Consider the following 16,661-nt stretch of genomic DNA (forward strand, 5'->3'; position numbering starts at 1 on the left):
AACCTAAAATAGTGCCCTGAGCCCTCCCTAGCGCTGCTGTCACACACAGCTTCTTCAATTTACTTTCTTTGTTGCTGGATGCTTTGTAAAGAGTAGGAAAAGGAAAATCTTTGAGCCACATATCACAGATTCCTACCTCTTTGATTGTGCCAGATGCCTCTACAAGACCGCAGTGCTCTGGCCAGACCCTTTCACCCTTAGTTCACCTGCAGAACCTCTGATTTTTGAGCACTGGGTGCCCCATGGCCACAGTCCCTGCGCTAAAGGAGAAGAGAGGATGTCACGAATTGCAATGACATGTGGCCGGGTGGTGCTGAGTAGCTGCGACAGCTTGGAGGAGAGCAGGCTCACACAGCAACCCTCTTCACCACAGATGGATTCTCAATAGGATGCCCCTGGGAGATAAAGCACTCCAGCCACAGCGGGAAGCATCCTTCATTAGGAAGAGACTGAAATATGGTTTGTATTGCACAAATAGGCCAGTAATTGGAGAGCAGCTCCAGCTCCAATTCACTCTGGGGTATCCATTACAATTGTGCTCTAACAGCACTTACATGGGCTGAGAAGGGAAGGGCACTGCAGGGAAGCAGATGTGCCTGGTTAGGAGATGTTATTTTTTTTAGAAATGAAGTGTTTTCAGCTTCTATCAAAAGGCTGTTGTCAATTCAGATCATGTCCTGCAGTCAAATACAAGGCAATGAAGGTGTTTTGCTAACAACCCGTCTGAAAGGTCACTAGCAGGTTTTAACTCTGTGATTTGCTGCACCACAACACATCATTGGACTTGGTGATCTTCAAGATCTTTTCCAACCAAAATGATTCTATATGGTGAAGTTCATTAGCAGTGGGGGGTTATCAAGCTCTGATTTTCTAAGCCATAAACCAAGAGAGTAAGTGTTGCTTGTTGGTATGTGTGACCCTACCATATCATCACTGTGCTGGGACCACAGGAGCTTGTCTAGACCACCTTATTTGTCCTCTTAACGCACCTGTGAAACATGTTCAGCCCCATCTCAGAGTTGGGGAACTGAGGCACACAAGAGGTAAGGACCAGATCTGCAATGTGACTTTGGTACCTTGTTTGTCCAGCATTTAGCTACTATGGAGGCCACTAGGTCCTTGTCCTGTTCCCACCTAAATGCCCACTCCAGATAGGTTTATTCTACCAAAGACAGGTATCTGTAAGGCTCTTTGACCCAGACCCTCTCATAGATGTTGAAGATCTACTCAATAGTCAGTGGAGCTGAGGTTGCAGTTCACCGTACCTGAAGTGCTAACCAAATCACCACTGAACTGCATAAGGAAAGATCACATCACCATCTTCAGAAGACAAGGCTTTCATGATTATTATTCCATGGGGATTTTTTTCACCTGTTTTCTCATTCCCTCCTTACACTTCACTTCGAGAGTCTTTTCAGGAGCTGGAAATCAGACTGTTGTTCTTGTTGCATCAGACACACTGGCCTCTTCAGCCAAATCTCCTCTCTTTTTGAAGACATGCACTAAACAGGACATCAACACATCTTACCTGACCTTTGATACAGTAGAAGCTACAGGATTTAATTCAAAGACCTCCTTTTTACCTAGAATAACTTAACTGATTAAGACATGCTTTCCTGAATGACAATCAGGCTTAAATTGTCTTGTAGACATTGTGTTAAGAGCAGGTTTATTTAGTCAAACTTGCCAGTAGTGACCCAAAATATAGAAGGAAGATTGTTTATGAATGAAGAAAAAAAAGCAGAACTGTCAGTTCTTCTTGTGTTGCATTTTAATTTGTTACTAATTGATTTCTAGACTTGTTTGATGTAGAACGCCACTAAAAAACTTTCTCAAAATAAATAAAAATTGAAAAGAAAAGTACACTTACAGCTGGGAAAAAGCCCGCTTAACTGTAAAAATCAAGATGTTGTTAAGGAATAGAGGAATTTGGTGTTATGTCCTCTACTTAAACTATTTTCCAGACCGTGATGTACATATGTTTATATACATGAAAGTACAAAAGGAACCTGCAAGCTACAACATAAAAAGAAATTAAACAGCACCACCTTGCCAGCAGGCAGTCTCATGGTTTATTCATGTGAAGTAAAAAATGAGAGAAGCTGAGATTTTCCTCCTGGATTCACAGCACAGCTGGGTTGTCTCTACACATTTAACATGTTCTCAATTAATGCAAGGGCTCTGAGGAAATACAAGTTACTTAGATTCTTCATTGCAAACAGCTGTTTGGTCATTACTGTTATTTATATCTATAAAAGCAATAGGACCCCTGGTCTAAACTTTAATCTTGACTCCCTGACACTACGTTGTTTAATCTCCCTATGGTATTTCTCCTTTCTGCTATGAATCTCTCCTACTGCTGGAGCTGTGAGAATCAGAGCTTTGGCTACAGAACTGGAGCCTCTAGTTCAGAATGACCTGTTTTGAACCATTTTTGCTCTCATTTCATGAAATCTGACATCTGTGCTTTCTGACATAAGCTTTAGAGGGTTAAAGCAACACGACTGAATCCCCAGTACTTAAATACAACCCAAATACCCATCTCACATTCAGCTTTGCTGTTTTGACAGCTAGAGAATACACTACATGAGAATTACTACCTGCACATTACATTACCCTTCAAGGGTCCATCAACTCCTCATTCCCCAGTGACAGTGGGGTTTAAATCTCACGTCCTTTCTCAACTTCTAGGCAAGCTCCAATGTCTGTCCCTGTATCAAATCCACGTGGCATTTCCCTTAAAATATCTCAAGGCAGAAGTAGGAAAAGAACAATGTTTCTCTGCTACCAGTGGGGAAACTGAGGCACTGGGTGCTCATACAATAAGAGGTGGACAGTGCAAGGTGTAGATCACAGAATGGACTGAGTTGGAAAAGACCTCAGAGATCATCAAGTCCAGCCCTTGGTCCAACTCCAGCCCATTGACCAGATCACGGCACTAAGTGCCATGTCCAATCTGAGTTTAAAAACCTCCAGGGCCAGTGAGTCCAGCACCTCCCTGGGCAGCCATTCCAATGCCTGACCACTCTCTCTGCAAAGAATTGCTTTCTAATCTCCAGCCTAAATTTCCCCTGGCAGAGTTGAAGCCCATGGCCCCTTGTCCTATTGCTGACTGCCTGGGAGAAGAGACCAATCCCCACCTGACTAGAACTGCCCTTCAGGTAGTTCTAGAGAGTGCTGAGCTCACCTCTAAGCCTCCTCTTCTCCAGACTAAACAAGCCCAGCTCCCTCAGCCTCTCCCCATAGGGCTTGTGCTCAAGTCCCTTCCCCAGTCTTGCTGCTCTTCTCTGGACCTGCTCCAGCACTTCAATCTCTTTCCTGACCTGAGGGGCCCAGAACTGAACACAATACTCCAGGTGTGGCCTCACACTCAAATTTATTTCCCAAATTTATATTGTACATACAGGTAATAAGGCAACTGCCGTGACATTTCTATGAAGTCTAGTGCCATTTGAGATTGTCCTACAGTGTCTGACATGAGTACAGGAGCTGGCACATAGGACACTGTGCCCTGCTGGGTGAGCAGGTGGATGATACTTCACAGCACCTCAGAAAAGGCTAGATGTCTTTATTTAGGCTTGAATCTTACTCCCACTCACATTTTTTAAACTAAGGAGCCAAGAAACAACATCATAGAGCTGCAGGTTACTCAAGTTTTGGAGTCCTCCTCTCCTCCAGAGGGGCAATCCCTGTCTGAAAGGTGGGTTATGACAATGTCAGAGGGCAGACATTCGGAGTTTGGACACGAGCCCACACAGAGGTACATGTCTGGAGGAGCTACACAGAAGGACAAATAGAAACAATCATAGAATCATGGAATAGTTTGGGTTGGAAGGGACCTTCCAAATGGCAAAAACTTTAGATACAAACTCTTTATTGAAGTCTCTGTTCCTCAAAGATTTCCAAATTGTTGGGGAGCCAGTAAACCGGGTTCTACCATCTCCTGCTCTATTGGCGTCTTTCTGACTGTTTTAGGGACCTTTGCAAATCTTAAACCACATTTCTCTCTTCTTTTTTCTTTTCTTCTCCTTCCTTTTTTGCAGGCCACCACAGAACCCCCGAAAAAGAAACCGGACCCTGTCACTTCAGAGACGGTGGTGATCTGGGGGCTGCGCCTCTGGCAGGTGGTTGGTATCTTTGCCATCTTTGTCCTGGCAGTCAGTAAGTTCGTAATTCTCTGCCTTGCACCAATCACAGCACCACCCCAAGTAGAACCCATTCCTGGAGGACTGCAGACCAAAGGGCCTTGGAGGTTGCAAGCTGAAGGTCTTTGGTCTCTGGCATCACAAGGCTACACACTGAGGGGTTTCTGCAGCAGGTGGAGGCAGATGGGGTCTTTGAAGGGACCAGAGGTGGGCCACCATAATTCATCTTGTAACATACTGATCATAGAATGTCCTGAGTTGGAAAGGACCCACAAGGATCAAGCCCAACTCCTGTCCCTGCATATGGCAACCTTAAAATTCACACCATGTATCTGATGACATTGTCTCATCTCTTCTTGAACACTGTCAGGCTTGGGGCCGTGGCATCTCCCTGGGGAGTCTGTTCCAGTGTCCAGCACCCTCTGGGTGAAGAACCTTTTCCCAATGTCCAACCTGAACCTCCTCTGGCACATCTTCCTGCCATTCCCTCAGGTCCTATCATTGTTTGCCAGAGAGAAGAGCTCAGTGTCTGCCCCTCATCCTCTCCTTGTGAGGAAGATGTAGACCATGATGAGAGATCAACAGGTCCCAGCTGGTGGCATTCCAGAGCAGAAGAGAGACTATAGGGCCGTACCATAGCTGGGAATGTTTTCAGCTACAGTTACTACATTCAGGCCCAAATGTGTTTTATAGCTGTGGTCCGTATGTGACCTCTTGTAGTGCTGTCCCACACGCTGATAAACCTGAAGAGGACTTCGGTCAGAGCCAGGTCTGCCATTAAGATCCCTAACTCTCATTCTGGGTGCCAAAACTCTCATTTCATTTGATAGAGCTTTCAGGACTCAAAAGAACCCCTCATTTTTTTGGACCCAGGCACTAGGAAGCCACTGCCTCAGAGCTGGTGACTGCAGTGGAATGGGACCAGATACTCTCACAACTAATTTGGAGAATCTGTCTGGGTATGGCCAGTTCCCCGTTTGAATGTTTTCATCCAGCTTTATCCCCTTGCATCTCACTCTCTAGGAACAGTATGTAAGGACCTTCACTGTGCATTGCAAACTGCCATCAAGATCTTCCTTATGAGAATATTATTCAGGACATGGTCATAAACCTATCAAAATTTAAAGGAAGGATCTTCTCCTCGTTCCTTGAGCCAAGTATAACTTTATTAAAAAATAGATCAGTTTGAGATGAGTCAAACTTGATAAATCTATTTCTTTCCCATCTTCCTGTTACTCTCTAGACTTTTGCAAAATGTTTAACTAATTCATGTGTTCTAGCAAATGAAGTGACACCAACTTATCTGCAATTCCCTTGAGCCTCCTCTTTTGTTAGGGACAGAGCCTGTCCCCATTCCCTGAAGATAAATACCATCAACTCAGCACCAGAAATTCTTACCCACACCAGGAAGGACATCACCCAGCCACATGGACTTAGATCCATCTAAATCTCCTAGGCATTTTCTATCACTCTCTTCTCATTCTGGCTTATGGCCCTAATTGCTTGTTAAAATTAATTTCATGGGTGAAGCAACGAAGCATTTTAAAGTGACTAAAGGGATGCCTTAAGTGCCTTAGGTTTCTGCATCACTTCTGCTGTTACTCCTCATAAGTGATGAACACGCTCAAAAACAGTCCACACGCAAGCTCTTTGTGAGGAAAAGCCACAGGTGATGCCAACCTAGACCTACAAAGCAGACGCTGTTTAGGAGAACATGGGTTTGCTGAGCCAGCTCTAAAAAATACAGTATTGCAGAAAAGAGTTTTCTAGTGCTGCCTCTTATTTTTTAATTTGCTGGCAAACCCACGTCTAGATATCACCCTAATTTAATCAAAGAGCACAGCAGCCTGTGTGGTGTTGATTCCTCCCATATCAGCAGAGACAAGCCACTTGTTGGTGCCACAGCTGTGGGTCACCCATATCAGTCTTTCCCTAATCCTCTTCCTGTTGTGTTCCCGTATTTAAACCAGACATTCACATTTGCAAACCAAGCACAAGCATTTTCTTCTGTTTTCTTGTCCCTTCATTGCCCTTTTCTGGTCAAACACCACACCCTACACCCAAAGTCTGAGGGATAACTACTCCTACCACTTGCCTGCCCTCAATTAAGCTTATGCTAATTCATCACATTCCACAACACCCTTTGCAAACAATCACAAGAAACTCCACAGAGCTAAGTAAATATGGCCAAGTTTTTAACCCCAGTGACTCCTGTGAAATAGGCATCAAAATTAACAGCAGGATCTTTAGAATGCAAGTAGACTGGTGAAAAGGTTTAATTATTTTTTTTGGTTCGAGTGGCATCAAATTGTAAGGAAATTTTCACCCAGTAGATCTGTTTTGCTGTTTGCTAGAAATTGTCTCTGGCATTACCGGGTTATTTAGGGTTAGAAGAATGGAAAGCTTGCTGTGTTAGCAAAACAACATATCAGATGGTGCACTACTTGAAGGAAAGAAACCACAGGGGTTTTTTTTGTTACCTAAAAATATCAGTAGCAAGAAATAAAATCTGTTTACTTGTCTAGCAACAGCCTAGAAAGGAAATATATTACAGAAAACAACACACAACAAAGTTACTGCCTAAGTATTGAAATTGCTGAAAGCAGTGAGTGATGAGAAATTAAATACTTTTAAAGATCTGTGTTTGGACAAGCGAACAAATAGGTTATGTGCAAATCGATGAAGTAACATCTGCTTTAAGCTTCAATTTCCCACAAACACACACAGGTAGTTCAATAAAATCAGACTGTTATGTCAGCCTGCTACAGATATATATTACTGGAGGAGTAGGAAAGTATTTGCTAGGAGATCACAAGGTTCTGGCTTGCTGAGTCTCAGAGTAATAAATACATTCAGTGCATCACAACATATGGTAGAGTCAGTTTATAGCTCTGTTAGTCTTTTTGTTTGAAGAATCTTTCTTTTAATGAGCAGAGGGGATGTGAGAGCAACCATAACAACTCAGTCAGCTTTATGAAAACAGTAATTATTTGGTGAAGACAGCAACTATTAACCATGTCTGTGATCCAAGTCAAAACAAGGCAGGTTCAAACTTAATGGCATTAGGATAACAGAATCATACAGTCAGTTCTCACCAATTTCTCGTATCTTGCTCCAGCAACATCTTCCTCCACCTCCACTTCGCAATCCCCAAAGCACTGATGGTTCCCCAGCTTTACCAGCAAAGCTTTAACTCTCAGGAGCAGACACAGGGTTTTCTGTGAGTGACCTCTTGGAGGCTGCCTTGGTATCAGTCCAGAAAATCAGGCAATGTTGTACTTTTCTAATGGGATAAGAGCTGGAGAAGAGCTTTAGTGTGGCTTCCTTTTCCTGGTTCCAGGAGCACCTTCCCAATCAGAACAAGAGGGTTGCACAACCTTCTAACAGCACCAACCCCCAGCACAAGAAGACAGAAGAGCATCCTTCCCAGAGCTTCTCAGGGCCTGCACATGATTTCATTAGCTTACCATCTCACCTTGTTATCAGGGTTTTAAGTGTGTGTCTACTTTGTCATGTCAATTCAGGTGAGGAGAGGAACAGAGATGCTTTTAAATTCAGTGCCCCCAGCTACTTCACTGTGGAGCACTTGAGATTTTCCTTTTCCTTTCAGCCAAAATGGAAAAAGAAGATAATTGCTCCAGAAATGTATAGTCCCAGATATGCATGATAATTGCTAAGGGCAGCCACAGGACCAAACTAGAGCATGCTATCTAAAATACAGCTGGTATGGATGCAGATCCTCCTGCCTCCTCCACCCCACAAACCTGCTCCTTTTGAGTGACATAGTTTGCAAATATAAATATGATTTGTGTGGTTTCCAACTCGCAATTTTAGCAACTTCCACAAGATGGCATCATCACATAATAAAAGGCAGAAAAAATGGTCAAATCCAAACCACTTCAATTCCCTTACTTAATGAAAAAAATTAAAACCCCTACATAAAGGCATCTTATTTGTCAACACGTGGTGTCTAAGAACATTTCTCTGCCAGACTCATCCATTTCTTTTTCCTTTGTTTCTGCTCTGTGATATGGCACAAGAGAAATGAAACTTTGGGGGTAAATCAGCTCACAGTAGAGAATATAACTTAGTAGCACATGCAGAGCACCGCAAAACTGCATCATTACACAATTCTTATTCATCCACTGAAATATCAGGAATATCAAATCTTTTTGCTACAATGGGAGAAGGCACATGAGAACTCATTTTTAAAGCAAATACAACCGCTACAGGGAAAAATCTGCAAAGAAAGGGAGGAAAAATCAAGTTTCTCCAGTACAATGCAGAATAGCTCAACTCACTGTTGCTCCTCTGCCCCCAAGATTTTAACTCACTTAGTTAAAAGAAACCTTCCTTGCTAGGTATTTGAATCAGATAGAGCAAGGCAGGCCATTAGGTTGGCAAGTGTCCTGACAGTGGCCCCAGAAATCCTTATCAGGGCTGCCTCAGCAGTTGGGATAATTCAGCTCTCTGGGTTGCTCCTCCAGTGCTGGTTGATGAGAAAAGAGACCCCTTGCAGGCAGGAGCAAAGACAACATTTCCATCTGTCTCTCTCTCCCTTGGAGAGACTTCGATGAGGCAACAACAAAGAACTGATATGAGATGATGTGTCAGGAGGATTTTATTCTTTCAGGAGCACTGCTATCTGTTGTTTTGTTGGGTTTTTTTTTTGTCCTGTCACCTTGATAGGATGGGATTGAATCATAACCTTGGAATCTTGCACAGCCTGTTTCATCCACAAAGCCTGAGGACTTTGCAAACTGTGGAGTAGAGGATGGTTCTGATTCATCCCTGGGAAAGCCAGGAGCTGGCCCAAGGCTTGCCCAGTGTGCTCTCCATTGAGTCACCCTTTCCTTTGGCATCAAAACCACCAACAACATTTTTTAAGAATCTCTGCGGGCTGTTTTCCTCTCTAATACTTTGGTTTCGAGGTCTGCTGGTTTCCTTGTTTACCCAGGTCTGTTGACAGCAGCCCACCGGGGAGGATACAGACAGCACCTCTTGGAGGCGCTGATTTCTGCAGGGACAATCCAACAACCGGGCCTGGATTCAGGGAAAAATGCCTAGACATCCCTGGTGGCAAATCCCTCTGGAGCAAAAGGCATGAGCAGAGAGGAGAGGGCATGAAGAGAGTGAGGGTATTAGGGACAGTGCTGTGAAGAGGAAAAAATGTCTCTCAGCTCCTACCCAGAGTCCTGACAGAATCACAGGATGGTTGGGGTTGGAAAGGACCTGTGGAGATCATCCAGTCCAACCCACCTGCTAACGCAGGGTCACCAGAGCAGATCACACAGTATCACATCCAGGTGCGTTTTGAATGTCTCCAGAGAAGGAGACTCCACAACCTCTCTGGGCAGCCTGTTCCAGGCTCTGGCACCTCAAAGGAAAGAAGTTGCTCCTCATATTCAGATGGAACCTCCTATGCTTCAGTCTGTGCCCATTGCCCCTCCTCCTTCTGTATCCTACCAAATTGATGTAGAAAGTCAACCAGATGTATTTCAGGGACCACGGGCAGGGAGGGACCCCGTTCCTTATCATTCTGCATTGAATCTCTACTTGAATGGAGAAAGTGAAGGAGAAGGTAGGATGGAACAGTAGCAGGAGGTTCCCATGTGGGGTGGGGTTACAACAATGCTGTTCCTGGATCCCAGTGCAGTGTTCCAGGCAGGTGCTCATGCCTTGAATTCAACTCAAACTGAAGACCAAGCTGGCTTTGAATGGTACCCAGTTATAATTCCAGGAGACTGCTGAGCTGCCTAAGCTGGTGGTGGACTTCAGACCTTGTGTCCATAAGTGGCAGACCTTTAATTCATTGGTATTATTCAGTGCTGGTGTTTTAGCAAAACCAGAACAGCTCTGGGGCCACGAAAACAAGTTTGCTCGCTGCATGTCCCCACACCAGGCCTAGTACTACTGGAAATAGGGCTCACCTGCATGAGAAGTGACAAAGCAGTGTGCTAAAGCAGAGACTGATTTCAAAAGCAGGAGATTCAGTTCCAACCTCTTTTTCCCTGTTTTTGTGTCCTCCTGCAAGACCTACCAGAGATGCTTTCCCATTCTCACCCATGCCAGTCAAAGAGTAACATGTATCCCCAGACATGAGCATCTCCTGATATATAACCACGGACACGAAAGCTTGAAGAAGCTGGTCTATTGTCAGGAAGGATGCTTGGGAGTCATGAATACAAAGCTTTTGCTTATCTGCCTGTGTGAACTACGAGTCTTTCCCCTGAACAAGTTTCAAGAGAAGTATAAAACAGTGTGAGAATACAAGGGGGGCTCACACTGAACAAAAGTGTTCCCAGGAATCAAATATTATTTAGCAAGCAACAACAAAGCTGTTAAACATCTCAAATTGAATTAACTGGCTGCAGCTTAATTTGAATTGTTAGAAGTTTTATTTACCAAATTGCTGTGGGTGTTATAATATAAATGGCAGGCAAAAGATTTACCCTATTAAATAGCCATTACTTTTTGGATGGCAAAACTACCCAGATGTTTTCCTTAATGTGCAGAATTTCCAGTGTGGCACAGATAATTTAGGCTGACTCAGGGGTGCTTCGCATGGTGTTTTCTGACAGAGTCTTTGGCATCTGTTATATTTTTAAACACTGCATCACCAGCAGCCCAGCAAATGAGAAACACTCATCAGGATGCACAGAATATTACATATTACATACAGAGGTGGATGAAAGGGAAGGGAGTACTGTCCTATACTATAGAAAACATCGCTTTGGACAAGGTATGGTTCTTACATGGTGAAAATAGGTCTAGCCCCTCTTTTGCCCTCAGCCCAAGTTCTCACATGGAACATTTCCTTCTGTTTTAGACATGTTTTGCACTTGTGTGCTCACAAAATAACCCAAACTCCCAAGCTTATTGGTACCAACATGTGTAGCTCAAGCTCAGCACAGAACAGGGTGCTTAGGAGGAAGTTCAGTGTTGTTCTTTTACAAAAGAAGGTTAGTTTTTAAAGTATTCCTGTTTAATAAGTAGCAGATGTTCTTTATTGCTGTTTATTTTCATATCAAACTCTGCTGTTCCTGTTTTGTACTGTATCATCTTAAACTTCAATTGTTGTGCACGTTCACAGACACACACACCCCCAAGGCAGCTACAAAATTAGTTGTTGTGATCCTTATCAGCTAAAAGCACTGAGATGCCATTTTCTGAGGCTGGCTTCTCTGAAATGTGGCAACCATTGGGTGACATTGAGGGGGCTGTGTCTGGAGGCTGCAAAAGGAAGGACTGGGGTGCTGGACAATGGTGGGGCTCCAGAATATCACCTCTGTGTGGGTTTTCCCACCAACTGGAAACTTAACCTACTTCTCCATTCTTCCTCCCTCTGAGTGACTATTAATACTCAAGGCAATGGGGCAATGGAGATTTGTGCACAGGTGGACTCTGTCGCCAGAGATGGTGACTGTGAGGAGCAGCTGCATTGTAGGGCACAGTGTACAAGATACTGGTGTGCTTGAGGTCTGCTCGGGACAAGTATCATAGAAGACTTTGAGTTGGAAGAGACCTTCAAAGCTCATCCAGTGCCCCCCCTGCCATGAGCAGGGACATCTTCACCAGCTCAGGTTGTTCAGAGCTCCATCCAGCCTGGCCTGGGATGTCTCCAGAGGGATGGTTCATCCACCACCTCTCTGGGTACCTGAGCCAAGCTCTCACCACTCTCAACATCAAAAATTTCTTCTTCATGTCTGGCCTGAATTCCCCCTCCTTTAATTTAAAACCATAACCCCTTGTCCTATCACAACAGCCTCTGCTAAAAAGTCTGTCCCCATCTTTCTTATCAGCCTCTTTTAAGTCTGCAAAGGCTGCAATAAGGTCTCCCTAGTTCATTCTCTTCTCCAGGCTGAATACCCCAACTCTCTCAGCCTGTCCCCCCCGTAGAGCTGTTCCAGCCTTGGATCATTTTTATGGCCTCCTCTGGACCCTCTCCAACAAATGACTTGTGTATGGATTTTTGGATCCGAAACTGAAATTCAGACTTACAGCCTTCCTGGGCAAAACCACTTGCTTAACTCTTCATGTTCTGATTTATTATGACTATTGTTATTTTGACAGACCATCATAATGTTAATTCCCATTTGCCCTTCATGTGTAATTTCATGATTGACCCACTCTGTGCATTTTCTCAGGCCAGTTTGGAGAACAGGCACAACCCACCATCTTGCACAAAATTCAACCAACACCAAACAACAGGGTTTTTGCAGATTCCAAGGGCAGAACAAATAACAGACCATATCCCTACTTCTCAGCAGATGTAAATTAATGTAGGCAGCAGTCATATGTTACTTGTAATTAATTATGATTTGAAATCCGTGTGTATCCATAGGACTACATGAGGTCTGGGAGTAGACTTGTTTGAGCTGCACAGACTAGATCCAAATATGCTTTTTTGAACTTCCCAAGTCACAAGATTAGCTGTGGGTGTTGAGATACTGGGTTTTGTTGCTAGCTCTAGTTTAACAGAAAAAACAAGCTCAGCTTATAGACTATTTTTTTTTAATAAATGCCTGACAAGAGGTATTTTTCCTTATTATGGAACAATCATCCTTAGATCTTGCCTCACCTAGCTGCAGCATTGGCTCCTCCTTGTGACAGCTCCTCTCCTTGCATGGAGGTGATGGAGAGGCTTTAGTCCCAAGTCTCTCACCCCCTGGGATGGTAAATGCCACCCCTGCTCCCCATCTTTAAGGTGGAATGATGGGGAAAGAATGTTAGAGAGCTCCACCATGGCCTGAAGAGCTATTCCACCAGGCATAAAAGACCCCAAGAACAATATACAAAGCATAGTTGAAAGGAAAAATCACTAACAGAGAATCCGTCTTGTTTTAACCCAAACCAGGACAATCAGGAGCCTTTTTTTTTTTTTTTAATTAAGTCTTGTGTTAATGAATAGCTCAGATTGCCAGCCAGAACATCTAAAATGGACTTTGTCACTGTGATTCATCTTACTTATCTAGAAACGCCTTTCAGGTCAGGTATCTAGAGTGACAAGATGAGAGAACAAGTGGGAATAACTAACCTGTTTGCTTTAGATGTCTACCTAAGGATGAGATGACCTGTGTTCTCAAGTGCCCTGGCTACACTCTCTGGGTCTACACAGGTGCTTCAGGGAGCTCCCAGTGACTACATGCTTTTATTTGTCATCCCACATAACATATCCTAGCTCAGAAATCTAACTTTGCTCAGATCAAAATTTCCTAAGGAAACACTTGCTCTAGAGAGAGGTCCAACCCTAACCCATATTTTTCACTGGTGAGCTCAGAATAAATACACAATCCTTGCTGTTAAAGCTGCCCTCCTTCCCAGTAGACAGGATAATAATAATGAAGATAATAATAATAATAAAGGTAGGAGGAACAATGCTGGGAGTTGGCTGAATCCATCCAAACAAAATGCAGTGAATGCAGGTGAAAACAAAGATCTACGATTGCGAGAAAGGGATATAGACCTCATCTACAGAATAAACAAACACGCAGCAACTAAATGATAATTTGTAAAATTTAGTAACTATCATCAGAGCAAAGCAATCAGTTAAGCAACACAGTTCATGGTAGTGCTGCAGCAAGGAGTTATTTGAATGTTTTAGTTTGGGTTATGGAGATAAAGAAAGGTTTGTTGACCTTTGCATGCTGCCATAACGAGATGTCAGCACTTATGTATGAAAACAAGTGCTAAAAAAAGCAAAGACTTGCAGGAAAGAAGAAAAAACCAACATATCCTCACCTTTGTTCAATGCCTGGAGAAAGGTCTTCAAACCAGAGTCTCACTGAATGCACTTTGTTTAACTTGTTGGAAAGAAGATTAAAAGGCCACTTAATTGCAGCATTAAAGGACCCTAGGAAAAAACAAATAGCATCAAAGGTCTTTTTAGTATAGCACATAGAGGAAAGAGCAGAGTCTGGAAATTAAAACCAGGTCAATTCAAATGATAATTTGAAAAATAAATGTGTCAAGGATAGTGATTAAACATTGCCACGCTCTCCATCCCTTAACAGCTCTCCCCAGGGTAAGGTGGGATGCAATCCAACACAAGTTATTTCACTCAGACAGTAATTAAACATAATAACCTGTGATATGCAGAGAGGTCAGACCCCCATTTCCAGACACCAGGAAAATATCAGGTGTAAAGGCGTAGTTAGCCCTGATGGCTGAGCAAATGCTGGAGCAGCCCTGACCCATTGCAGTTCTCTCAGCATATCCTCGGGGCATTTTACAGAGGTGGATGTATTTAAAAACTCGCTTTGCTTGAAGTCATATTGGCACAACTACTGGGACTACAATCTAGATCTCCTCATTCTTTGGCTCTTATTTTCCTTGCTAGGAAATTAGCACATTAATTCAAGCACTAGATTTTCCTTGAAGCAACAGCCATAGAGAGGGATAAAACACAAAGCTGAGAAGGATTTTGAGACTGGCATCTAATCCATTTCCAACCCAGACCTTAAATCTGACATTTTTACCATCTCTCTGTTTTCCAGCAGAAAGCAGAACCCTCATCGCAAGCCTGAGCCACAAGGAGGATGCAGCTACATGCTCTGTGGATGGTTGCACAACCTTTAGAGGGAAAAATCTCCTTCTGGAGCCCAGCTCAGGAACCTCTTCTGGGGAACTAGAGAACAGCAGTAGCTTTGCTAGAAGCAGTGACATCTTTAAATGAGGTGGCTCAGGCACCAGCATCATCTCAGCACCTGAGCACTCAGGGTGGACCAGTCATATAAGCAGCCACCCAACTACTAACTAATTTTCTTAAGACTTTAGTAGCCCTCACTGATCATCGCATTATCACAATTAGCCACTTATTGACACTACTGTCAGTAGCTTGAACAGACAAATTATGCTACATCTTTCCTTAAAACATCATTGTAGTTGTGGAGTAAGCAACTCTCCAGGCTTCTCAAACAGCATTTGAACACAAGTGTTGCAGTTAACTTGCCATTGAATACATCTGCATTAATTGCTTGCATTATTAACAGTGGAACGGCTGCCTAATTAACTCAGAGCAGCACAGGCCACTTTGCTAAATGTTAATTAAATGCTTCATTGGCAGGCTGTATATTTTCAGCTTCAAAGGGAACAAACCTACTGTGTTTTGTAGCCCATTTCCATTCAATTTATAAAGCTGTTCAGTTCTCGAACATGGCTCTGCTAAAATATTATATCAAGCAGTCTCTGGAGAAGATATTTCATTTAAATCCTTCCCAGCTCTTGGAAGAACCAAGTTGTTTCTTTCTGTCTTTGTTTTGGTTTGAAATTTACTGCCAGCTAAACTAGAAGCAACTCTGTTCCTGTTGATGAGCTCAATTCACTTAAGTGAAAAGAAAAAGGAGACCATGAACAGGGTAACTTGGCCACATGGATATTAAGTTTAAGCCAACAGAGCCCCTTTCACAGTCTTTTGCATTTGCTCTTAGCTTGCTTCAATTATGAAACAAAATATTTTAGTTTAAGCCAATGGGAGTAAACACACAGCCCTGATTGAGTCACAGGCATCTAATTGTTTGTGGTGGAAATTATGTGTTTAACATTTGCTGTTACTGTACTTCAGATGATGGGGGTTTTGAGCCATTTCTCAGCTCCTCCAACCTTACTAGTGTTGGATATGAATATTAGGAAGATATTGTCCCCTATAAAAATAATTAAAACATGCTAAAAATCCATAAGGGAACAAGCCTTGGAGTTTCTTATTATTTCCAAAGTCAAGGTTTTTTTTAATGCATGCTGAAGAATGAAAATATATCACTTGCAGTACTGCTTTTATCATCATGAATAGCAAAAAGTTTACTCCTTTTTAATACCTATTTCATAAAGACCACCATGTATTCGTTTCCTTCTTGAAAAATTGCATTTCACATGATCAGCCTGGCAGAAGCAATTAAAAATGATTTGATATGTTGTCAGCTTGAATCTCCAGTGTGGAAAGAGAACACTGTGTGCAGGATCAGACTTGACTTTTAAATTTAGAGCAGAAATGTTCCTTCAGAATAGGTGACTGAATTCAACCATGTATGTCAGGTAACTGAAAAGGAGAAGAAAAATATGTGAGAAAATGATTTTTAGAAGCCAAACAGCAAAGCAATTCAGAGCACGTTATTGAAAAAGGAAAAGTTTGTGTTTTATTTGTGCAGTTATTGGAAGATGCTTATTGTCACAGAATCACAAGGCTGTATATTACTAATACCAAAAAACTGAGAAAATGGAGAGTATTGAAAATGACTCCACTACATTTTGTTGCACAGGATGTTTCTTTTCTACCTTACATAGTTTGATAGCAGAGAAACTGTGAATAATGTCACTGTTTCAAACCTTTGTGCTGGATATTTTCATGGACCTAATGGGATGCTGTTACATTTCACAGAGATTGATTTAAACTCACTGTAGCATCAAGCTGCATTTTAGAAGCCTTCTCAAGAATTAAAATGAAAGCTGAAATCCTGGAAAGGAAAAGGAGACCTCCCCAGCATTAGAAAGAGACTAAATATTGTTTGATAGCAGTGTGAT

The 16,661-nt window shown here is 42.8% G+C and overlaps 1 protein-coding gene across 1 annotated transcript in view; it reads left to right on the forward strand.

Annotated features, from left to right (window-relative positions):
• The window catches only part of TMIE (transmembrane inner ear), a gene marked incomplete at both ends in the record, with an annotated part of 29,147 nt that overhangs the window by 8,723 nt on the left and 3,763 nt on the right, over positions 1 to 16,661 (forward strand). The window contains one exon of the mRNA XM_080364238.1: positions 4,044 to 4,161. Coding sequence (XP_080220364.1) covers positions 4,044 to 4,161 — 118 coding nt within the window. The remainder of the gene's footprint in view (positions 1 to 4,043; positions 4,162 to 16,661) is intronic.

The sequence above is a fragment of the Nesoenas mayeri genome (genome assembly GCF_963082525.1).
Source record: "Nesoenas mayeri genome assembly, chromosome: 2".
Taxonomy (NCBI): Eukaryota; Metazoa; Chordata; class Aves; order Columbiformes; family Columbidae; genus Nesoenas; species Nesoenas mayeri.